The sequence below is a fragment of the Amblyomma mixtum genome, chromosome 1 (genome assembly GCF_055824585.1).
Source record: "Amblyomma mixtum isolate Tamu chromosome 1, ASM5582458v1, whole genome shotgun sequence".
In the NCBI taxonomy this organism is placed as follows: domain Eukaryota; kingdom Metazoa; phylum Arthropoda; class Arachnida; order Ixodida; family Ixodidae; genus Amblyomma; species Amblyomma mixtum.
In genome coordinates, this window is record NC_143012.1 from 281,951,313 (window position 1) to 281,975,992 (window position 24,680).

Genomic DNA, 24,680 nt, shown 5'->3' on the forward strand with positions numbered 1-24,680 from the left:
CCCAGTCCTCTCTGGTGGGGTTGGGGTTGGGGGTGATAGATGGGTTTGATTGACACGCCCAAACCATGTGGAAGGTGTCAGCCACCTCCCCACAGAACTGGCTGGAGATCTTTAACTTGCACTGACATCGCATAACACACGGTCGCCTTTTGCGTTTCTCCTCCATCGAAACGTAGCCGCCGCGGTCGGGTTCGAACCCGGGTACTCCGGTTTGGTAGGCAAGCGCCTTAACCATTGAGCCACCGCGGTCGGTCAATTGATGCTTATTTCGTTTTTTAATAGGACAGGGGTGGATTTACCTCAGAGCGCCATCAATGACGCGTTTTTTTCTTCTTGACGCATGCTGAAGAACCTTTTTATTAAACATTGATTAGTTTAGGTTGGCTCATGCGGGTTTAAGGTGCCAAAACGACTAACGGTATGAGGGACGCAGTACTGAAGGGTTCCGGATATTCCTTTAACAAGCACTGGCATCGCACGGTACATACTGTGTAGCATTTTTCCTCTAGCGAAATGCGCCCCCCGCGGTCGGCATCGAAGCTGCGTTCTTCAGGTCAGCAGCCGAGCGCCATTACTACTTTGCCATAGCGGAGGCTAAACAAGCTTTGGTTACTGTTAAGAAAAATTAGGGCTATTTCTGCTCGAAGAAATGCTGCCTCCATCTTTTAGAACCACGTCACCGCTAGCACTTCTAGGCCCTTCTGGTTGAAGCTTGCCATTATTCAGTGAGACACATACGTAAAAAATAATGCAAACAATTTCACTTGCGAAGGGCGAAAGAAAGAAATAACTGCCGCTCCTTTTGGAGTTACGCCACAGGCATTGGTATCTAAACTGTCCATTAATTCTCAGAGTTTACTGTGTGTGTATATATATATATATATATATATATATATATATATATATATATATATATATATATATATATATATATATATATATATATATATATATATATATTCAGTAAGCGTATACAAAACTTGTATATCTATATCTTATATGGGGCCATGACACAGTAAATAAAAAACATTCACTACGGCTTTCTGCCTTTCTGCCTTTCTTTGCCATTGTTTTAGTCACCTTTTTTCCCTCATATATTGCCTTCGTTAGTAAGGTCATGAAAATTTCGTGTTTTTCTTTGTTCAGCTTACGAACCACTGATCATAATTTTTTCTGCACTTCAAGTTTCGCGTATAGCTTCATGAATCTAGGCGAGACGCAGGAAAAAAAAAAGTCGAAGAGTGGTTTTTCAATTTTAGCGCACTCTTTTCATTACTTACTTAGGTCGTGGGGGCGATGATCTTCACCGACATTGTGCATTTTCCTATGTGAAAGGCAGGAGAAAACGCGTGTCGTTATGTCTCTTTCTGGCAACAAGCCTTCAGCGTTACGGGAATGACGACGAAGAAGGAGGCTGTTGTTGCAATATCTTATATAGCTTGCATAAGGGCTTCTCGATGTTCAACGCAAGTAGTTTTCGATTGGCGTAGTCTGGCTTTTAGAGCGGTGTTTCATCGCGGGACACGTCGCGAAGAAAAATGAGGCAACCCTTGAAAGGTTTGCTTGTAAGCGACTGGTGAGAAAGCCTTTTAAGTTTTGTAAGTTTAGTTTACGGTACAGATCAGCCTTATGTAGAAATACTAAGAGACATCTATGGCGGGTGCACAGTTACCATAGTCCTGCACAAAGTCGACTGTAATATATCAATAAAAAAGAACGTCAAACAGACAACACCATCTCGCCAATGCCGCGTGTTTACAGGACGTATTCAGAAGCCTGGATTAGCAACAGTTGGAGATAAGAGTTAATGAAGAATACCTAGTAATCTGCAATTAGTTGACTGAATTGCTTTGTTAAGTCACTCAGGAGACGAACTGAAAAACATTATCAAGGAGTTAGAGAGGCAGAGCAGTGCTGTGGGTTTAAGAATTAGTATGCTGAAAACCAAAATAATGTTCAACAGTCTCAAAATTTGGTCCCGGAACATTTGGCAGCGAGGTGCCGAAAGTGGTAAGAGAATCCGTCTACGTACGAGAGGTAGTGACCACAGATCCAAATCGCGAGTGCGAAATAATTAGGAGAATAAGATTGGGGTGGAGCGCATATGGCAGGTTCTCTTAGATCATGAATAGCAGTTTGCAAATATCAGTCAAGTGAAAAGTATATAACAGCTGTATCTTAACGGTACTCATCTATGGTGCCGAAACGTGGAGGCTTTTGAAAAGAGTCAAACTTCAGTTAAGGACTGCGCAGCGAGCTTTGAGAAGAAAAATAGTATGTGCAACATAAAATAACTTTAAGAGGTCATAGTGGGTCAGGAGATGAAACACGGGTTAACGATATCTTAATAGAAATCAAGAGGAACAAATTGGCTTGGGCTTGGCATGTGATGCGATGGCAAGATTACCGATGGTGCTTAAGAATAATGCAGTGGATTCCAAGAGATGAAAACCGTAGCAGAAGGCGGGAGGAAGTTAGGTGGGCGGACGAGATTTAGTTCACGGGGATAGGGCGGCTGCAACTGGCACAGGACAGGGTTAATTAGAGAGACATGCGAGAGGCCTTTGCCCTGCAGTGGGCGTAGTCAGTCAGACTGATCATAATGACGATGAAGAAGTTAAGTTTCTGCCCAGTTTAAATTTAATCTTATACTTTTCATCCAAACCTTTTTATTCCCACTACCGAAAGTAAATCCGCGGAAAAATCTGCACGTAGTGCATGGCGATTCAAAACATTTCTGCTAGGTGCCTGTAGATTTTTCTCTCAGTGAGCGAAGAGCTTAAAGCCAAAGCAAGAGCATCTCATTTGCTTGCTCTTCATTCATTTGTAAAAAAAAATACTTATATGACACACAATTTCGTCATTACTACTAAGAAAGGCCCAACAGGTAAAAGTAAAACATCGGACTCATGAACAATTAATAATGAGATGAAAGTTCGCGGAAAAAAATGTAACGTAGTTTAGCTGTTTCTTACGCTGTTATAATGCAGAGGACCTTTAATCATATCTATCAGAGGCAAAACATTAGGCTGGAAACGGAAAAAAGTTCGCCAAATAAGAGCATTTCATTTCTGCTTTACAATTGGAATAGCTTGAGAATTGCATGTCAAAAATTCAGGACGGTCGACTATTATTTACTGGCGTCATCCACTGAACCACTTAAAATGGCACGGTACAACCGCGAATAAGTGTACATCAATGAAAAAAGAAGTGCTAGAACTAGAGGCATGGGAATTTCCCTCAATTATTTCCGTCATTCTCACGTTCATCTGCGTTCTGCTGTGCGAATCTCTTCTCTAGCACCTAGGTGAAGACATTCTTGTGTTCTTTTTCCCTTTTTTCAAGCCCACCTAAGAAGCGAAATAAATACATGAAACGAAAAATAGTAAAGCTGAAACGTCATCGGGGACAGAACGCTATTGTCAACTATCCTCGCCTCTTGGATTTCGCTGCGACTGACTTGACTATTAATGTCCCATATTCGTTCAGCTGAGGAAACGGTGTCCGGGACAATTGCCAACGCATGCTTTTTTTCTGTTCTAATTTCTCACGCTACATCAGCATGAGGTAGTTTACAGCATGGAAGCCATTTTGCTAAACAAGGGCTTCGAATATCTTATTTTCTACCAATATTTCAACTCTGCGTCGTCGTCGTAGTACTAGCAATAGTGACTGCCTTTCTGAGAAACAGGTAAAAAACCAGCGGGCCTCTTAGCTTCCATGAACTATGAACCTCTGTACTAATCCCCAGAATATCAGTATAATACAACGAACTCAAATTGAGTTCACTCGATGTATCATATAAAGGATATAATATGCAAACAGTAGTCCGGCAAACGGTAGTAGCGGCAGTACCAAAATGATGATGTTCACGTATAACTGTCAAACCGGCTGAAGTTAGTAACTTCAACAGAGGGCCATTGGTGATTATGTAGTTTATTTTGTAGCGAACAACTTTGGGGTTCTGTTCACTGCGCCTTAAAACCCACCGTAATGAGTGGGTGGTGGTGCCTAGTCGCGGCGCACAATAGCTTGGCCAATAGCGAATGCCAGCTCAGCGTTCAAGCAATGAATCTGTTCTACAGATAGAGACCGAAAGTATGGTCGCTTCCAGAGCTGTTCGCGACTACGAGAGAATTGCATTCGCTCTAGATTAAGCGCTCGTGACTATCTGTTTGAGCGCATCACCATTTCGTAACACTCAGCAGAGCAAAATAACTGATTTGCATCTTCAATATTCCATTTTTAACTGGATCCGTGCAGACTACACACGAAAATACTTCACTTAAAAAATAAATAAATGCGAGCTGATGCTTTGAAATGAGTCATTCATTTCCGCAAAAGAAGGAATACTTCGGCGCTGAAAGGAGCTTGTGCGTAAAAATCTAGAAGTGTTAAACCATCTTTACTGACCTGGAAGAAAGGAATTTTTGGTCCATATTACAGCTTCGGCGAACAAGCGTACCTTAGGTTTCACAACAAAATCCTACGCAGCTCGAGTTACACAGAAAAAAGAAACAGCATGAAGGCTTTTTCGGGTTCTCATTCCAAACATAAATTTAAGGCTCAGAGAACGCTGCCTTGGCAGGAGAACCAGGCCGTGCAGCGAAGTGCACCATTTTTTCTGCTTGTAACCTAATAAGCCTGCGTCGTCTGGTAAACCCTGCCAGACTACTTCATTCGAAGGCTTGAAGAAAGGGAACAAAAAAACGGATCAGAGTGCGTTTAACTGTGAGCGAAAGAGAACGCGCTCCTTTTGACGAGCGCCGGAGAGTAGCACGCTCGGTTGCATTTCCATGGACGTCACCATTAACCCCCGGACTTATAAAAGCCCTCAACAGTGAGGAACCCCGCCCTTTGTCAAAAAATTCCATTAAAGAAAGGCTGAACTCGCTCAAGAAGAAACGAAGCTGTGTCCTTTCTTCCACAGCTTGCAATGAGGATGACCGGTAATTGGTACGCCGTAGATGAGACGGGCTGCCAAGTGAGGCGACTTTTTTCCGCTTATTTGGCTGCTAGGCTTTTGATATGTCATCCCTGTTACGCTGTTCTCTCTCTGCTTTTTCGTGTTTTTACACCTTTTGCGTTTTGACTAACCTTTTGCACTCAGTCTATTACTATGCTAGTCACATAAGATGCTAGTACCTTCATTCAACTTCTTTGGAGGATAAATTCTAGAGGCCCGTGTACTGTGCGATGTCAGTGCACGTTAAAGAACCCCAGGTGGTCTAAATTTTCGGAGCCCTCCACTACGGCATCTCTCATAGCCTTAGTCGCTTTGGGACGTTAAACCCCATAAACCAACCAACCAACCAACCTTCATTCAACCCAACCTTCATTGAGTTGGCACGGAAGCAGCATTTGGAACACCATGGCTCATGCAGCGCATCTTTACCCTTCGCAGACGATCTTCTCGTTCTCGGTACTGCTGTGTCCGCCCCCGGCATACTCGGCGGATGACATTTCCACACCGCTGCTACAATTAAGCGATGACGCATTCTACCAGCAGCCCTTCAACTATCTTCACCTGGATCCACTACAGTTAATGCGCCCGGCTTTCTACGTACCTTCATCGTCGACTCTGACGTCACATCGCAGTGGCAATTTAAGCGGCTGTCTGAGCGACAGTCCGTTTAGTTGGCACGGAAGCAGCATTTGGAACACCATGGCTCATGCAGCGCATCTTTACCCTTCGCAGACGATCTTCTCGTTCTTGGTACTGCTGTGTCCGCCCCCGGCATACTCGGCGGATGACATTTCCACACCGCTGCTACAATTAAGCGATGACGCATTCTACCAGCAGCCCTTCAACTATCTTCACCTGGATCCACTACAGTTAATGCGCCCGGCTTTCTACGTACCTTCATCGTCGACTCTGACGTCACATCGCAGTGGCAATTTAAGCGGCTGTCTGAGCGACAGTCCGTTTAGTTGGCACGGAAGCAGCATTTGGAACACCATGGCTCATGCAGCGCATCTTTACCCTTCGCAGGTGTGTAAAAACGTTTCGCTTTATGCTAAGAAAAGTGACGACCCGTTCTTGCTATTGCTTCCGTGCCAACAAGTGCTTTGTGAAATTGTCTGCGATTGTTTCTCAATGGCGATGCTCATACTGCGCTCCGGTGATGTAGAGACTAATCCGGGGCCCACCACGCGTAATACTGAAGCATTACTTGAACTGCAACATTTGCCCGCCAATCCTTCGGAGCAGATGGAAGTTCTTTTTCGGCTATTAAAGGACCTCCAGGCACGATCTGTAGAATCCGCTAAGGGCCAGGCCGAGTTGGTTAGCGACGTTAAGGCAATTAAGGTTGGTCAAAAGAACATCGAGACCAAAATTGAGGCAATCCAGACGAGGTTAGACAATCTTGAAGAAAAAACAAAGGTATTAGACCGTCTCGATGATGACATTGCTGGAATTCAAGTGTCAGCACAAGTCCAGACAAATCGGCTCGACTCTTTAAAACTGCGTGTTGACGAACTTGAGGATAGATCTCGACGCAATAATTTAATTTTTCATGGAATCCCTGATTCTCGCGAATCATGGGAACAGTCAGAGTCGAACGTAAGGGCAGCACTAGCCGAAGCAATCGACAGCCTACCCGACACAGCAATAGAACGCGCCCATCGCATAGGTCGCTACACGCCCGATAAGTGTCGCCCAATTGTTGTCAAGTTCGCCAGCACGAAAACAAAAGACAAAGTACTTTCCGTGCGAGCAAAGCTAAAAGAAAATGATGTCTCTATTTCCGAAGATTTTTCGCCCGCCACACGCCATGCCCGAAAAAAACTAATTGAGTACGCTAAAAGCCAGCCCCAACCATGTACTTTCCAGTTAAGATACACTAAACTAGTCATGAATAAAAAACAGTTCGTCTATGACCCGGCAACAGACAGCATCAGCGAAAATGCCGCGTACGAACCACGAGATAGCGGCGAGCATGTTGATTGTCAACACGTCCCAAGTTAGGAAAGCGCGAGGGGAAGTGGACAAGACGCGTCCCACGTATCAGTTTTTTTTACTAATATTCGTAGCATCATGAATAAACGCGCTTCCTTAACTTCTGTCTTAGATACTTGCAATACCGATATTTTAGTGCTTACAGAAACGTGGCTGCATTCACAGGTTCAAGATCACGAACTTTTTCAGACCGCTCATCGTTTTTCACTCTATCGTTGTGACCGAACAATGCGACAGGGAGGCGGCGTGCTCTTAGCCATTTCGAAAGATCTTGCATCCCAGTGTATTCATGTATCTACTGACTTAGAAATGGTTTGGGCCATCGTTGAACTAAACCACCAGAAGATAATCATTGGTGTTTGTTACCGCCCCCCAAACCATTCATCAAACTTCGTAAATGAGGTACATGATATCATTAACATCGTTACATGCCGTTATCCCACGTTACCTTTATTTCTGCTTGGCGATTTTAACCTACCAAATATAGTATGGAACACTGGATCTCCAACCTTACAGCCTTTTTCTTCATTAGCCAATGAGTTCTTAGAAATGTGCTCTGTTTTTTCGTTTTCACAACTTGTTACGCAGCCTACAAGAATTATGGAATCTGTCGCAAACACACTGGACCTTGTATTAACAGCGCAACCTGATCTTGTTTCCGACATCACGTACTTACCCGGCTTGAGCGACCATTCGGCCCTTTCATTCAACTTGAATATCTTGCGACCAAAAACCGTTAAAAAATTCAAACCGTTTCGAAATTATGCAAAAGCTAATTTTGAAGCCATTAATACTGAATTATCAGTCTTCCTTGACGTCTTTCTACAAGACTTTGACTGCCGTAGTGTTCAGTCTAACTGGAATATGTTTTCTTCCAAAATTGCTGAATTAACAAACAAATACATCCCACTTCGCACCCTTGTCTGTAACCATAACGCTCCATGGTACAGCACCTGTCTCAAGCGCTTGTCTAATAAAAAAAAGCGTCTCTACAAATCTGCGAAAGGTTCTGTTAGCATAACACGGTGGACTAAATACAAACTGGCAGCCCATGAGTATTTAACCGCGCTTAAACAAGCAAAGAATAACTTTCTTCATAATACCCTGCCATCAATGCTTAAAACCGACATAAAAAAATTCTGGCGTGTGATTAACCCCAAAGCGGATGACATGATAACCTTGATTGACAGCTCTTCCAATGTTATTCCAGCTAACGAATGTGCGTCTGTACTTAACGAAGTTTTCCTGCGCAACTTTTCTTCAACTACCAATATTACGCCCCAATCTACGCACAACAATGTTTATCCAGCAATGTTTCCCATAACCATTGAAGCAGAAGGCATCGAATCAATAATTTCATCTCTAAAACCATCTTCCGCTCCTGGGCACGATTTAATCAACGCGAAATTTTTGAAAAACACGAGCTGTTATTCTTCCATTTTTCTAACAAAGATATTCCAGCAGTCGCTCGAAAAAAGTTCTTTGCCGGCTGAATGGAAGGTAGGGAAGGTGATCCCACTCCATAAATCAGGTGACAAGCATTGTCCTTTTAACTACCGGCCTATCTCGCTCACTTGCATCCCATGTAAAATTCTAGAACATGTCCTTGCCTCAAATCTAGCTAGCTTTCTCGAATCTAATTCATTTTTCTCACCATCGCAACATGGCTTCCGCAAGACTTATTCATGTGAAACACAACTAGTATCATTCACGCATCAGCTAAACGTCATCCTTGACCGCTGTTCACTTGCCGACTGTATATTTTTAGATTTCTCGAAAGCATTTGATAAAGTATGCCATAACCTTCTAATGTTTAAGTTACATCAACTTAACATTGATCCCAAACTGCTTGCTTGGATCGAATGCTTTCTTTTTAACCGTTCGCAATTTGTTTCTGCTAATGACTCAACCTCGCAGCCAAGTAAAGTACAGTCCGGCGTACCTCAAGGGTCGGTACTTGGTCCTCTACTTTTCTTAATTTACATTAATGATCTACCCTCTTGTGTTTCCTCTAACATTCATTTATTCGCAGATGATTGCGTCATCTACAGGGAAATAATTTGCGACGATGACATATCTTCTCTTCAATCAGACCTTAACGCTATCTGTATTTGGTGCCAATCATGGTCAATGGAATTAAACATCAAAAAATGTAAATTTCTGCGTGTATCAAGAACATCCGGCCAGCTACCTTCCTATCACCTTAATAATGGCCCTCTAGATCCTGTTTCTTCTTACAAATATCTTGGTATCCATATTACTAGCAACCTCACTTGGTCCATTCACACTTCTTACGTAATTAATAATGCTAATCGCATGCTGGGATATCTAAAACGTAATTTCTCTAAGGCACCTTCTTCCCTAAAACTACTTCTATATAAGACACTGGTCCGCTCAAAGCTAGAGTATGCTGCAGCAGTGTGGGATCCCTTTCAGCAAAACCTAATTCACTCATTAGAAATGGTCCAGAATAATTCTGCTCGTTTTATTGTATGTAATTATAACCGAACTGCCAGCATCTCTGCAATGAAATTAAATCTCAGCCTGCCATCTTTAGCATCTCGCCGTAAAGCCCTTAGACTCTCACTTTTTCACAAGATATTTTATCATCCTTCACTTCGCCACGAACTGATCTCCCCTCCCCAATACATTTCATCAAGGCTAGATCACAATAACAAAGTCGGAATTCCATTTTGCAAAACCAATGCCATGTTTCAGTCATTTCTTCCGCGCACAGCTGCTGAGTGGAATCACCTTCCTGCATCTACTGCTACCATTACTGACAACCAACGCTTCAAAACAGCATTAGAAAACTTCGTATAAGTAGGAGCATCATCTTTTTTTTTAATTCTATATTATTGTTGTTTTTTGTACGAGCGTTTTGTTTGTTTGTTTTTCACTGTATTGCTGCGCTGTATTTTGTGTATTTTGTGTATTATATACTATTAACCAGCACACCAAGAACCCAACAGCTAATAATGTATAACTAGGAGCAATCATTTTTGTATTACTAATTAGTTTGCTGCACTGTACATTTTTTTTTTCTTAAATTTTTGTAACCACTCCCCTCTATAATGCCTCTGGCCCTGAGGGTACACGAAATAAAATAAAAATAAACTCAGAAATGCTGATTTGTGTTGCTGTTTTTCATCTCCACGAGCGTGCTCCATTCCAATATTTGAGCGTCTTCCTTCTCGTTCTTAGCATCACGAGAACTTAGGTTGTTCGTTGTACACTATAAGTCATGAATGCGGGCACTTACCCACAAGATCCTCAGGCGTGTCCTCAGAGAAGTATATTACCAAACATACATAAAACCGGAGTGGCACTCCCACTTCATGGCATGCTGAGCCTTACGTGCCCTTTATTGGAATGTTTGCTTAATATATTTAGAGATTCCTTTGATATATCTTCCCTAAATGCTTTGGAAGTAGTTCTTCTCCAGGCGTGAACATAAGTAGAAAGGCCGCTTTAACTTGGGGAACTCCATACCAGCGCTGTCACCCGGCGCTCCACTTTGAGACAGGGCTTTTTTGCTGTTCACATGGCCCTCTTACCTCAATGATGCTTCTTTACAGCCTGTAAGGTATACTGAACAAATGAATGCATAAATACCCCGCCGTTTCTTTTCATCAAAACAGTCGCTTTTTTATCGGTCATAAGGTCCTCCTCGGTGTTTACTTTAGTTGTTGATCGCTCGATTGCCGACATTTACCTCTAAAACTTATCGAAATATTATCCAAGACATTTACTACATGTTGTAGTTTAAAACCTGCCTAATTTTACAGAAGCTACTAAAAAAAATCTATTCATGAAGGCAAGCGAATGTATATTGTCATTTCACAGAGTTGCCTCCAAACTGGCGACCTCTTGTCCAAGTTCATGTAGCCTTACTGCCTCAGCGGCCCACTTGTCTTAAGCACGTTTCCTTCTTGCATTTACCGTTTTGGGACCCAACAAAAGCTGTTTTTATTTGCACCTGATTGATTAATACCTTTTTTATATACTACCGTATTACACTTTCGTCCTGCAGCCTTAGTGTTGTTGCTGAACGTGGGGGCTGACTTTGTCGAAAGCGCCAGAAATAACACGTGAACGCCTCTACATAGTGATCATTACGGCGAACAGTGAGCGAAAGGTCAGGAAATCCATACGGCTTCCCTGTATACAGGCTACTATATCTCCGTGCAGCCATTAGCTTTTAGTGACGCACAATATTTGCTTCCTCTATTATTGAGCCAAGGCCCTCGGCATTCGATTCGAGGTTCTATTCTGAGTATCGTAAGTCGAATCGTTGACATCAGGAAGGACGCATAGAAAACAACGCAACGCTCAGTGTAGTTCTTTTTTTGTATGCTTCTAGTGGTGGGTATCTATATAATGTGCAAGATACCTAGAAAGGCAGTGGGTACCTTCCGCTTAATCGGAAGTGTTCGCGAAAGTGTCTTTGTATGTTATTAGTTCGAATCTTTATTATTTTAGGCACTTCACGTTATCATCTTCAATAATACGCTCGCCAGGAGTAGAGAGAACGACAAAAATGCTCTCACTTGCCTCTTTCAGAACAGTGTGAAGGCTAACGCCAAACCATCGACCCCACCATAGCCTCATTTCAAATCACACATGTTCGTACTGCTGGTTCTTCATCTTCTCGCACTCCTTCGCCGCGGCTGCGCCACAATTGCAGAGATGTCGGAAAACCAACTATTTATCATGGCCGCTGCGAAATACAACTTCAGAACCTTCGGTTAAAGTTTTAGTGAGAGAAGAGCGTTCGTTTCCTCGAGCAAAAAATTGAAAGTAACATACGTTGCCGTATTTCCGATACAGGAGCAGAATTCGTTCATTCCAAAGTTTTTTTTTTTTTTTCAAAAATATTAATGCAAACGCCTACATTGTAAACGAAAGAAAAAATATTCATGATCTCCTACACATAAAAATGTGTTGTAAAACTCGTTAAACTATGCAGTAATGAGCACTGTTGCAAATGCCAATAGAGGGCACATCATTTATTTTTCGAAAATAAGCAAAAGTACTAAAAAGAAACTCCCACTGCCTTTAGATCGATGACAGAACAAATCTCTGCTTTCTAAATATGCGGAGCAAAAAAGAGCACATGCACTCCGGAATTAGCGACGTTGTAAAAAGTAATTTTGCGAGCACAGTGACATTACGTGAAGTACATTCCTCTGCCGCAAAAGCGTCAACGAAGTAATCGAAGGCGATGGTGCACTTTCCCTGAGCTTTAATGGCTGCGCACGGTGATAGCTGTTCCCATTTTGCACCCTCGATGCTTCATATTGTTCTCGCGAGAAAGCCACGGGCAGGGCATAGCAAAAAAGCTCCGAGGCGTCCTGTTCTCCGCCCAAGTCGTTTAGTGAAACGAGGCTCGAACATGGGCCGTCCCGCCCAAGGGTCATATTTTGAGCACAATATGGTATTTCGCGTTTCGTGCGCTCTTAGACATTCATGTCACTGAGAAATGGAAGTTATCTCTCGGATTTCTCGTTGAGAAAAAAAAAAGAAAAAGGGCGAGTTTTAGCAGTGATTTCCTGGAATAGATAGCAGATCAAATGCTTAATTAGGCTTGGTTTGGTTTATGGGGTTTAACGTCCCAAAGCGACTAAGGCTATTAGAGACGCCGTAGTGGAGGGCTCCGGAAATTTCGACCACCCGGGGTTCTTTAACGTGCACTGACATCGCACAGTACACGGGCCTCTAGAATTTCTCCTCCAAAGAAATTCAACCGCCGCTGCCGGGATCGAACCCGCGTCTTTCGGGTCAGCAGCCGAGCACCATAACCACTGAGCCACCGCGGCGGCCAAATGCTTAATTAGAAAACATCTGGTCCGCAATACCCTTTATAGAGTGACTGAGGTGTTTCCAAGAGACTCCTACGAAATGAAAAGGCTACTTAAAATGTGCTTACTTTGTCAGCCTCGGAAATATGAAAATATAATATATCACGGCTTCGCAGGGATGCAGCAACACGAGATTACGTTCAGACGTGCTTGCTCTTTGTGAGAATTTTTGACAACACTAGATGCGCGATAACCGATCAAAAAAACAAGGCCGAGACTCGGCCTAGTGAGAAGCAATTCGAAATCATATTTGCTGACGCTTCATTCCAAAAAAGGGCAGTTAAGACTCGCATCTCTCCTGTGCTATGTGTTCTTTTGTCCTTTGTGTACCTATAAGTGTTAGAAAATATGACACTAAAAAAAGTTTGTGGACTGCAAACAAGGCTTAGCGTATGTGTTGCCGTTACTATGCGAAGAATGCTACATCGGCCGTAGTGGCAGATGCATAAAATGAGCGTGTGGCCGAACTTTGTCGCAAGGTGGGGCAAAGCAGTAACGGACACATGGCAGAGTACTGTACTTCGTGCGCAAGGTGCAGCCGCATCTTTACTGTTTGCCGGATTTTGTACGCGCACAGCAATCAGCTGCCTCGAGAGTTTGTTGAGGCGAGAGAAATTCTTATGCATGGCCCTGTTTGAGTGAATGCATGATAGCTAGCTTTATTCCAAAAATAAGTTAATTTGTTGGATGGAGAACTGTTGGATTGGGAAAAGCTCTTGAGGGAGTTAATAAAAATTGAATCACCAGGTAATTTTTACAAATGAACTAAAGTGCATTCTCGGGTGATCCGGTTTTGAATTCATCAAGCAGCCCAGGGACAAGGACGACAAAAGAAGCGCACAATCAGGGAGCTGAACTCGCAGTTTCTCTATATTGAGATATTAGTGGATATCAGCCAATTGATCTGAACAATCTGAGAATAGAACAAAAAATCGCACACAACGCGCAACAGTGAGAGGCGCTTACATACGTATGGAAAAAATTTCGCGTACCAGACAAAACCTTTTTTACCTTCTTTGAAATCCGGGAATCATTTTACCTAACAGGAGTTCGCAAAACTAACAACGTGCAGTGGTCTCGCATTATTATTCCTGCTCTACGAGGAGGGAGATAGGAGATATAGGTGGCCAGGACTATAATTAGAGAGCCAGCCTTATTTCGAGGTCAAATAATAGGCGCCACAGAGACATTCTACCGCGTTTTTAAAATGAGCAGAAGCGAAAGCACTGGCTCGTGCGGCTCTCTGCTTACCAACACCCTGCGCGAACGAGCATTTTTATCAGCATATTTATGTAGTACTAGCCTGGCCTGTATCATCGCACGGTGTTCGTAAAGTGGGAAATAAGGAAAAATGAGGTGTATAAATATTGCAGGCATTGTAAAACTCGGAAAGTCAATTATATAGTTCTAGATAACGTCGAAGCTCAAATGCTCTATATTGCGAGCAGCAAACCACTAGGGGAAGTTCTATAAGAGTAAAACCTAATGCTCTAGAAGTGTTCATTTTTGGCGAAAGCAGGGAATATTTATGACTTTCCGAAATAGAGCAGTGAATACGTCGAAATATCTGATCACATGCACTCAAAATCCGATCCTTGAAAGCGCCCCTGACACCTGTCTAGTCTGTCTATATTCGGTATAGGACCCGGGAACGCGTGACAGGCGCAAGGAGTGTTCCGGCAATATGAGTGGCTTCGCTTTATTGCGCCTCCACGAATGCTTTGAAAAGGGCTTCTGAAAAATTCATGTCTGTTGGGAACGGCCGATGCCCATTCAAGTGCGCAGAGCCATGCGACATAACCAAGAAGCGCCAGGCATCAATAAGCTAAATGGAGCCGGCCCAAGAAGGACCGACAACGAATTTCATTCGTTCTTTATTATTTCAGTATTTATTCATCAGGCTTTCCTAAACTCAGTCGTTTTCGAAGGAGAATTCATTTTTCCCATTTCTGTGCTTTCGTTCTTCTCGAAAATGAAAACAAAACACAATTATGACTGACAGTTCACCAGTCTAGATAAAGATTGCCTGTTGTAAGTCAATAATTCGATACAAGCCACCCCGTTTAATGTCATATCGAGCTCGCCTCGAAGGTGACGTAGGTCCTATTCCTCTCCTTATAAATTTTTCGCAGACAATATAGCACCGCAAAGCAACAATATAAATGTTAGAGAATAGTGACTAAGAATGAAACCGGTATATTTATTTTAGACAGACTTCGTTTCTCGAACATATCTGCTGCGCGGTAATGGAGAACATGGAAGTGTAAGAAAGAGATAAGACAACCCAAACAAATAACAAGGGGCAGTAAGGTCCGCTAGCTAAAGATTCAACAAATTCATTCGTATTTGACTCGGCAAGTGCACTGATCCATGGCAGGTGTTAAATAAAGCCTCAACATCGAAGTAGAAGAAACGGGGAGACTGGTTGGTCAGAAGTAGCCTATGCGTGGAGTTGTGTGTCCGAAATGGACAAAGCTTAAGAAGCAACTTGTAATAGGTCTCAGTTCAGACTGTTCCTTATCTACATAGGCGAAGTGCCTTCTCGGTATTTAATTAGTTTAGCGGAAACAACAACTTCGCTTCCGGAGAAGGTCCCTTGTATAATTATTGCTACGAATAAAAAGACCAGCCCCATCCAAAGCACTTTTGTGCGCATGTAGATATATTCTGAGCACTATATTTGACGTTTTAAATCTTAAAACAAAAATATAGACTAGTCGAGAGCAACAGAAGTATGACATGCAGAACATTGCAACTTGAAAACAGTTGAGACAGAGAAGTTCTTCATGGAACGCGAATTATGCTGACAACAGTTTCAAATTGCTCTTAGGCGCCAGATCAGAGTTTGTCTGGATACATGAAGTTAAGGCGGTCAGTAAAAGTAGAGTCTTTGTTAATGCACTCGTTTAAAACGTGCGCGTGGATTACTGAGTAAGTAGGGAGCATTATATGTAACTGCGCCATTTGGTACTTGTCGCCGCGCAACTTTTTAGGGCGCAAATAAATTGAGAAATTTAGCTGGCATAACCCATGACATGTTCGCTAAAACTTCATTTAGGGATGAGGAGATTAGGTTTTTCAATCATAAAAAAAAACACAATTGGAAGCTTTTTTTTTTTTTAATAGACACTGATGCACCTATACCGTCCATGCGTCCAAGGGTAGTTTAAGTTTTTAGTATTAAAACTGGCTAGTGTTCTTATGTCCTGCATAGATTAAGAATGTTTGCAGCTCACGTTATTAAGGCGGAAGCCTTTAATGCCTCATCGTTGTAAGCAAGAGTTGTCGACAGAAATGTCACGCTTTTCAATTGGTCAAAATGCTCGTGACGTCACAGTGCGCGAATTTCAAATGGGGCCAATTGTACTTTGGGTAGTAATCATGCAACCAATTAAAGGGATCGTAGAGTGATGCTCCAACTAAGTGAGACTGAGTTTAGTTAGTTGCATAATTAATCAATTAGCCTAATTAAGATAGAGAAGAATCAAGTAACAGAAGGAAGAGGAAAAGAAAGACGCGCGTCGCAGCAACAACCGCTGCCGAAAGAACAGATAAGCGGCCGAAACCACCACCACCACCCACTTCCCCGCCAAGTTCTACGTTGCTCGTTTCGACGTTTCTCGTTTCATATACAATGTGTAGAACATCCTAGACAGTTCCAACATTTGACAGGTGAATGACAGAACACTATGCATAGAATTACAATAATTTAAATATAAAATAGCCTAATTAACCTTTCTAGTCAGACCACATAAATCAATAAATCCGAGTACGAAATTGGTTGAGTTGGGGAATCGAACCAGGGTCTCCGGAGTGCGACACGAGCACGCTAGTCACTCCGCCATGCCAGCTGAATGGTTTCGAATGAACAAAGGCGCGTCTAGCTAATACGGCGTCTTCGTTCACTGCCACCTTCCTCCCTTCCCTTACGGTGAGGTTCAGGTGTCCACCCATATATGCGAGAGAGAGAGATACATTTCCTTTCCTCAAAAATAAATTTACTGTCCAGCAAGGCGTAGAGCCGAATGGGCGATGGCGTTCTGTGGACTCCCTGGAAGCGTTGCAAGACGCTGTCGCATTTCACTCTTAGAGGCGAAGCTTAACATCTTAACCCCACATCAGTGACACATGCAGACAGCCAATGGACGCGTCATTCGCTGGCAGCACTTGAATCATCATTCACAACCACATTCGTGGCAGAATGCTGTACTCGGGCTTTCGCCTTGCACCACTTTAGTCGCCAAAGTGTCTCCTAATTTTTTCGTAAAAAATATTTTTTTTCCTGGAACACTATTTCATGCTACCAGACACCGCGTTCTGAAGGAGCGAAAGTGATGACGTTATTGCTTGCCTCAAAGTTTTGTTCTTGTTTTCTCGCTGCCTAGGGTACCCTCAACACACGGAGGGTACTCTGCCTAGGGTACCCTGAACGCACTGGTTCCTGTCACTGTACGCAGTCACCGAGAGCACCAAGGAGAGCCACTGGCGTCACTCGTTTTAGAGGCTCTATAGACACCCACAACCGAGCAATAAAGAAAATGAGAGAATGCGAAGGAAAGCTGCTGAACCGAGGTTTTTGCATCCTAAGCGGGGCAACCTTCGCGGCGAGAAAGAATGGTCAGGAGTAGAACACATCCTGAGAATGGAGCGCGCTCTGTTGGCACTGACCGGCCGTCACGCCGAAAAGTACGCGTTCACAAACTGCGAATTGATTCAAATTCTAAATCTGCTCAACAGGTAAAAAGCTACAGAGCACTAAGAACAATGATAAAACTAAAACAGAAAAAGTCGCTAAGCAGGCAGGAGATTAGAAACCGTCTCGTAGACGGGCAACAATCAAAGCCCGGCTGAACAGCGCTTAATCTGGGGCGTGCGATGGCAAAAAAAACCAAGCAGGAATCTGTCAAAATGTTGTGCCTATTATGCAGATTGGATTGCAAATATTATGTCGATGTTAATACAGCCAACTTTTTGTGCATTCATTTCAGGACTGAAGTCCATGGTAGAGAGAGGGTGCGGTAGATGGTCCTTGGCGATCACAAAATGAACAAGGGAGGGGAAACCTCAGGTTGCTTGAGCCAACGTTTCGACAAGGGGACTTGTCTTCGTCTGGGCAAAGCGTTCATCATTGGCAGGGATTAAATAGGGCCTTCGCTCCGAGGAGGAAGGCCCCGGGGGTGGGGAAGGAAAGTGGTGTGGGAGGGGATGCATGTCAGGAAGGGGAGGCAGGTGAATCTTGATTCGTTAAGCTGCAATAGTGGAAAAACTTATATCCCGGGGGTGTGTAATGAACAAAGGCTTTGAAGGGGCGGCGACGGCGGGGGGAGGCGAACCTGTAAAACTCAGATAGGAGGATTAGTCAGCGTGGTACAGGGAAATGAGAACAAGGCAAACAAAATAGGCTGGCACTAAAAGGAGAAAGGAAGGGGGGCATTTCCAAGGAAGGACAAGGCAGGGGGGGGGGGGGGGGGGAATGGCTCGAGTTCAGAGAAAGCCAAAAAGTGAGGGCGGAGGGGGTAACAGGAGTGTCAGGACTGAGTAATGTAATAATTTTAGGAGGGTGTCTCATTTTCCTGAAACCCTTGGGGAAATTGAGGCATATTGAACTCTGCCTACATGAAAAAATTTAGCACTGCTCCGCTGAAACTTACCTTTTCTTAATTATTAAGCGTTATGCGAGAATGGTAGCAAATAATTTATTAACATTGCTTTTCTAGTACTCGCGATTATTAAACAGAAAGCAACGATTTTCGAATGCATGTCGTGTTTTGTCACATTCCCCCTTACATATCGCACCAAATGGCACTGGTTCCTGACTCCTCGTTCTGCCTCCTTTATCGCAGTTATAGACAATGTCTTCCAGGTGCCTTTAGTTTCCTTGCTCGTTTTTCAAGCACGCACAGGAAATGTCTCTCCTCAGTTTGTAAGCAACGTCCTCATGCCAAGCGGCGTAACAACTATGCTTCGCGAAAAGACGAAATAAATGTGTAAGGAAAGAATTACTCGAACGGTAACGGTTTCTTAGCCTTGCACAGGACTGTTTTTGCGAAGAAAAATACGAGATTATATAGAGTGTAGGCAGCAACTGCAAGCTTCGTAGTTGATTCAAGTTTCATTCGCAATCACTTTTTGAAATACAGCTCCGCAAAAGCACCTGCATAACTGCACCCAGGATAATGGGGACAATCACTGGGTAAGGAGGAATTGCCAGCTTTCTGTCCGTTTTCAAGAGGTCTTGGCATCGTTTAGTGTTGGAGCACTCACTACGAGCCTATCCTGTGTATCATTGTATGTTTGTTGCGAGCAGCACGTGTTATTAATGCGAAATCCTTTCTTGGCTATGTCGCCAATTTCGTGTCCGCAAAACGTGTCGGTAGCAGTTGCGGGGAACTATAAACCGATATCGTCTAAAATGTGGTTATAATTGAAGGGGAGGTGGTGTGAGAATGCCGGGCTAAAAAATTTGGTGCCAATCGAATTTTTAGTGGCGCGAAGTTTGGATCGATAGGAGTGTACCGCATGTCGCCCCAAAGTACCTATCACGTGATTGGCCGACGTGACCGGAAAGGTGGGCGGAGCCAACGCGCAGCGTGAAATTGGAATGCCCGAAAGAATACCGAGATTAAACGTGGGGGGCTTTGGAGTTAAAGAAATCTAATTAATAGGAACAAATTATAGAAACGTCAATAGTAAATGGAGATGAATTAAGGTGCATTTCAGTGAATTAAGGCGAATTAACTATAAACTAAGGTGAATTAATGCGGATATGATGTGACTTAATGATACATTCGAATGAAGTAAAGGTGAATTAGTGCAAATCAATTGTGAATTAGTTGTGAAAGAAGTGTGAATTGAATCAATCAGTTCCGAATTAAATGAATGAAGCGTGAATTGAATAGGTTGAATGTGTCAAAATTACTTTAAAATTGAGAATTAAATGAATTAAGTGTTACTCGAATGAAATAATTGTGAATTATATGCGAAATAATTATAGTCTAAGGTGCATTGACTTCCGACAAGGCATCCACTAGTTCTTCACGTTAGCTTTTTTCTATTATTAGTGGGCACGACGCTGCATTGGAAATGGAGCGCTCACCATTCCTACTGTTCCAGGCTTTTCTGCTCCTTGGCTCATCGCTGCCTTCGTCGACATCAGACGCGGTCTTCACCTGCCCACTGCAAATCGTGGATCCACCCGTGGATTGGACGCAACGGCCATACCTTCTGGCGGATCCGGGGGATACTCAATTCTTCGGCTGGCAACCGCGGTCACTCACCACCTGCGATACTGCTATCGGCGCCGGCCACACTTAATATAAGCTGCTGCCCGAGGACGCCCCTCTGGGCCCGACGCCGTATCCGCAATGGAGCGGTCACCGTTCCTACGGTTCCAGGTCTGTTACTTTGATCATTGCACTTGCCTGAAAAGCAAGAATCGCTGCCTGTTTTTGGTGTCGTGCCCCTGAGAATAGATATTTGCCCTAGAAACATGTGGAAACCATGTGCCACTTTGCTTGAGTAACCTACTCCTAATTATTTCCGAGGACGTGGAAACTAACCTCGGACCTAATTCTGACGAAGTATTCGCCACTCTGCTGGAAACTGTGCAAAAGATTAAATCAGGCTAAGATGGAATTCGAAGTGATCTGAAGGAGCTGAGGCAGTGGAGAGCGTCAGTAGATATTGAGCTGAAGCAATTGTCTTCTAGGCTTCGCGCCGTTGAAGTTGACGTTGCAGACTTAAGGAACGATCCCTATTAAGCTGATTCTCCTGGTGCTGCTTCCAGCGAAATCTAGATCATCTTAGCACAATTGAATAGCGTGGTAATGATGTGAAAAAATCACCTTCGACGGAACAACTTGCTATTTTTTGGCATTGAAGACAATATTTTTGAGACATGGTCAAGTACGGAAACAACGGTGATTAAACTATGCAAGTATAAATTGGACATTACTATTAATCGATCGTAAATAGAACGGGCACACCAGACTGGAAAATACAATACAGAAAATGCAGGCCAGTGAGTGTCAAAGTCGCGTTCGTTAAAGATAATCAGCAGGTCATCGCGAACGGTCCCAAGCTTAAAGGAACCGACTTTGCGGTGCGCGAAAAGTTTTCATTTCAGACACGACTGGCTCAAAAGAAGTTGACAAAATTCGCCAAACCAAAAAAGGTTCCGTTCAAGCTTAATTTCGATAAGCTGAAAATAAATGACAACGTATACGTGTACGACGCCGCTAACCACACCTTAACTGTGTGTTCAGAATAGGAAAAGTGTCACCCGGCGGCACGTGTCATTAGAAAAGCAAAACTGATGCCTTATCGGAATATCATTGCACATTCCCAGCTCGCTTTATGCTTCACTAACACACGCAGCATCCTTCCTAAACGCATCGAGCTTTGTTCTTGTGGCTCAGTGGTTATGGTGCTGAGCGGAGGCTCAGTTGTTATGGTGCTCGACTGCTGACCTGAAAGACACGGGTTCGGTCCGGCCGCGGCGGTTGAATTTCTTTGGAGGAGAAATTCTAGAGGCCCATGTACTGTGCTATGTCAGTGCACGTTAAAGAACCCCAGGTTGTCGAAATTTCCGGAGCCCTCCACTACGGCGTCTCTCATAGCCTTAGTCGCTTTGGGACGTTAAACCCCATAAACCAAACCAACCCTTTGTTCTTGTCTAGACAGATGTGATTCTGACATTTTAGTACTAACAGAAACGTGGTTGCATGAAGAGATTATGGACGATGAAGTCCTGCCTGATCTGCATACCTTCGCTATCTTTCGTAAAGATTGGAGCTACAAAAGAGGAGGTGGGCTGCTGATTGCAGTAAAAAAAAAAACATATAACGTCTTTTCCAGATCATATTCCCACTGAGAATTCTTGTGGGTCTTTGTCACATCACCGTCTTCTAAAAACTTTCTCGGAGTCTGTTACAGGCCCCCAGATAGTCTCCAATCACTTGTCTCCGATCTACATGATAACCTTGCTGGCATAAAAACTAAATTTCCAAAACAAAGTATCTGCCTACTTGGTGACTTCCGCTGCTCCGAAATTGATTGGCCTAGCCTAAGCTCTCGAACACGCGGCGGCACTAAATTTCTTGAATTAACTCTTGATTTCTCCTTGGTGCAACTAGTTGATCAGCCTGCCCGAGGAAACAACACGCTCGATCTCGTCTTCGCGTCAGTTCCAGACAGTATTGGCGCGTTTTCCTGTTCTGAGGGATTAAGTGATCATGCGCTGCTCACTTTCATGATTTTCATGTCCTCGTGCACACGTGCCTTCTCACATAAACATATCTTCTGTTACAACCGCGCTGACTACACTGCAATTAATCTTGGCTTGCAATGTTCTTCTGATACATACCTACCCCCATTTCATCACCGTTCGGTCAATGACAACTGGCTTCTATTAAAACATTGCATAGTGTGGAATTAGTACAGTCCCACATACCATTACACTACTTTCGCATGTAGGTATCTAAATCGTGGTTTAACAGGATGTTGCGAGCAATCAAAACAAGAAAAAATACTTTTAAAGGCTGACCAACGCCCAGGCACACCGGAATTTTGGCAAAAACACAAAACTGCCGATAAAGAGTACTGCAGTGCCATTCGTAGAGCGAAGTTTAAATATCACTCTCACGACCTTCGATTGCTTACGACGCGTAACGCCAAAAAATTTTGGAAAACTGTAGCGCCCACTGACACTTCTGCTTCGATTTTTTTGTTGAATGACACTGGGGTTCCAATTAATCAAGATGGCTGCCCGCATGTATTCAATAATTATTTTACATCAGTATTCACGCAGGAAAACCATTCCAGTATTCCACCATTAGCAGATGTTCATTACCAATACATGAGCCCATAGAAATAAGTACCACCGGTATCGTAGCTTAAATTAAGTCTCAAGATATCAACTTCCGCTGGTGTCGATAATATTATTACGAAAATTCTAAAAACACTGTCATTCAAGAACTATTCTGTTTCATATCTTTCGTCAGTCACTGTCATCCGGAGAAACTCCAGGGGACTAGAAAATTGCTAAAACTATCCCCATGTTCGAATCAGGTGACCAAAAAAAAACGCACGTAATTACCTCCCCCTATCACTGACATCTGCCCCATGCAAGATCCTCGAACTCATCATCGTGTCAGGCGTTGCGCAGCATCTCGATAGTAACAACTTCTTTTTTACTAACCAGGATGGGTTCAGGAAAGACTCCTCATGTGAGACTCAACTATTGGAATTTACTAACGAATTGCTACATGATATGGACGAGAAACAGACTGCGCATTCTTAGACTTCTCCAAAGCATTTGACCACGTCGCGTAGTCACGTTCAATAGCTAAAACCACCTGCCTTAACCTAGACTCATTGACAACCTCATGGATAAGAAATTTCTTATCTCGCAAGCAGTTTACAGTTGTTAACCGTCACCAATCTTCATTTAGCGACGTCCTGTCTGGCGTAACTCAAGGTAGCGTCCTGGGCTCATTGCTCATCCTCATTTGCATAAAATACCTGCCATCAAACATTAATTCCACTCTTCCTTTGTTCGAAGATGACTGCATCATTTACAAATACGCTCATATCCCGATCACCTAGAACTTCAAAGAGACCTCGATCGTATAGCCGCATGGTGCACATCATGGCAAATGTCACTTAACACCGAAAAGCGCAAGTTAATGATATTCAACTGCAAAGAAAATAACTCTTCTTACAGTTACTTACTGATTAATACTTAAGTGTCCCACGCGTCTTCATACAAATACCTCGGCGTGCATTTCTCGAGTAACCTCTGTTGGGACACTCACGTAAAGAAAGTAACAGGTAAAGCATCACGCACATTAGGGTATCTAAAACGTAATCTTCATGAAACTTCTGCTACTACCCGTAGGCTCACCCACCAAACATTTGTTCGTCCACAACTCGAATACGCATCTCCCATCTGGTCACTTCATCATGCTTACTTAATTAATTTTCTTGAATCGGTTGAGAATCGTGCTGTGTGTCATTTCCAGAAACTACAACCGTCACTGGAGCATAACAAAGATCAAATCATAGATATATATCTCTACATTTCGATCACGGAGATCAATCGCCCTAATCTGCGTACTTCACAGAATGGTCTACATTGCCTAAACCGTAGCATTTAATTTATCTCCCGGCCGCAGGCATCATTCACTGGAATGGTCTTCCGGATCACATCGTGAATGCTCGTGACCCAGCTCGTTTTAGGGCCGAAATAACAGCCATTTTTTCAAGTTACTCAAGTGTGAATTAACATTGTAAAATGATGTTCCTACTTTTCCAGAGACCGGTACTAACAGTCAATAAGATTTGGATAAACTTGTTGCTCCTGCTTCTGTCGTTGCACTTATCCATGTAATCCCCCTCACACAATACTCCGTTCTTGGAGCCTATGAGGCGATATGAATAATAATAATAATAATAATAATAATAATAATAATAATAATAATAATAATAATAATAATAATAATAATAATAATAATAATAATAATAATAATAATAATAATAATAATAATAATAATTAACTGTGGTTTAAAGTGAATTATGTGATTCAATTGTCAGACGCGATGTCGAAATTGACATACAGGCAAAGAGGAGCAACTAGAGGCAAAGGGGAGCAATTACAGGCGGCGAGAAGGCATCAGTGCTTTCGCATCACTCCAATACGGCAATCACTCCAATGCCCTCTAATGTTTTTTTTTTTTTACTAAGCAGAATCTTTGTGTCCCCCCTGACCAGCTCGCATTTTTCATGTCTTACTTTCGACCGCCTAATCCTCCAGTTCCAAATATAAAATAAAGATGGCTACAATCTGAGATTACTCTAGA

The 24,680-nt window shown here is 43.1% G+C and overlaps 2 protein-coding genes across 2 annotated transcripts in view; both read left to right on the forward strand.

Annotated features, from left to right (window-relative positions):
• LOC149371902 (uncharacterized) overlaps positions 1-24,680 on the forward strand; it is a 261,347-nt gene that overhangs the window by 146,106 nt on the left and 90,561 nt on the right. Inside the window, exon 3 of the mRNA XM_089566213.1 lies at positions 19,936-20,216. The gene's annotated coding sequence lies outside the window, so the exon portion shown is untranslated. The remainder of the gene's footprint in view (positions 1-19,935; positions 20,217-24,680) is intronic.
• Positions 5,348-6,970, forward strand: LOC149371903 (uncharacterized). The gene has a single exon (XM_089566212.1). It carries the CDS (start codon positions 5,372-5,374, stop codon positions 6,968-6,970), a length of 1,599 nt encoding a protein of 532 aa, XP_089422338.1. The 5' UTR covers positions 5,348-5,371.

Excerpts from the sequence above, each read along its gene's own strand:
- LOC149371903 (XM_089566212.1), top strand. The coding sequence starts at position 5,372 with ATGGCTCATGCAGCGCATCTTTACCCTTCGCAGACGATCTTCTCGTTC.